At 60.1% G+C, this 1,282-nt stretch overlaps 1 gene segment (V, D, J or C); it reads right to left on the bottom strand.

The window, feature by feature from the left end:
* Positions 1-132: 132 nt before the first annotated feature.
* LOC106726414 lies at positions 133-1,004 on the bottom strand. The segment is given in 2 exon segments: positions 133-786; positions 945-1,004. Coding segments are annotated over 2 exon segments (432 nt in total).
* Between the last annotated feature and the right edge of the window lie 278 nt (positions 1,005-1,282).

Here is a 1,282-nt window from a genome sequence, read left to right as displayed (position 1 = left end):
ACCGTCAGCAGAATCAGACTCGGGACCCCTCATCTGCAGGCTGATGCTCTATCCACTGAGCCACACCTGCGAGGCCCAGCAAAGTTTATTTAAAGGTCAAAGGGCCCATTGTCATCAGGACACTGACGGGTGATAAATGTGTCTGGGAGCCCAGGTTCCTGTAAACTGTGCTTCTATTGAACATGGAGGGGTCACTGTGGAGCTGATGTGGCTGCTGTTACAGACGTTCCCGCTCACGGTGTCCAGGCCCCTCCCGGGGGCCGTCCCGATGCACCCACACTCCTCATGGGCCTCCTGCTCCCGGACATGACCCATGGCTGACAGGGCTCCATGTGGGATCGTCCACAGGCGCCCGAAGCTGCCCCTGCTCTCGCTCGACACAGACGGGCAGCCGTGCTCAGGGCTTGGTCTGCAGCCCTCGGGGCTGGAGGAGAGGGTGACACAGGGAGGTTTCTGTCCCACTTCCCCATCCGCCTGTGTCACTGTGAGCTTTAGCACTGTCGTCCCATGTTAAACAGTAATAGTCGGCCTCGTCCTGGGCCTGGACCCTGCTAATTGTCAGGGTGTCTGTGTCCACTGACCATGAAGTAGAGAATCGCTCAGGGATTGTTGAGGTCCTGTTTGTGTCACTATAAATGACCAGCACGGGGGCTTGGCCGGGCTTCTGCTGGTACCAGCTTGGGAAATATTTTTTTTCGAGATTTTCCTTGCAGGTGATCCTGGCTGCCTGTCCCAGGGCCACAGACACTGCTGGGGGCTGAGTCAGTTCTGAAGAGGCCACAGGACCTGTCCACAGGACCTGTAAGAGAGGAGAGGAGAGGAGAGGAGAGTGGGCATGAGGCTCTCAGCCCCAGAGGCCCACACCCCGCAGCGTCCCCTGGGCTGAGCTGAAGGTCATGGCCAGGCTGCTCCCTGGTTGCTGGGCCTGAGCCTGGGGGCAGCACCTGTGCAGAGTGTGAGGAGGGGGAGCAGGAGGGTCCAGGCCATGGTGAGGCTGCCAGGCTCTGCTCTGAGCCCTCAGCTGGGGTGTGGTCTTCAAGGCTCCTCACCCCTGGGTGGGCGGGGCCTCATGCAAATCCACTTCCTTCCTCCTGGGCCTCAGGGGTGTCTCCCTGCTGAGCAGCACAGGGCTCAGTGGAGGAGGCTGTGCCAGGGCTCCATGCACAGGCCTGAGCCAGGTTCCCAGAGCGCCCTGTGCTGTCCATTTAGAAAGTTCTGTCCGGCTGGTGTGGCCCAATCTTTGCGCACTGACCCATGAACCAGGGAGTCCTGTTTTGATTCC

The sequence above is a fragment of the Myotis brandtii genome, unplaced genomic scaffold (assembly GCF_000412655.1).
Source record: "Myotis brandtii unplaced genomic scaffold, ASM41265v1 scaffold26301, whole genome shotgun sequence".
Lineage (NCBI taxonomy): Eukaryota > Metazoa > Chordata > Mammalia > Chiroptera > Vespertilionidae > Myotis > Myotis brandtii.
The sequence above is the reverse complement of the archived record's forward strand: the minus strand, read 5'-3'. Positions and strand labels throughout refer to the sequence as shown.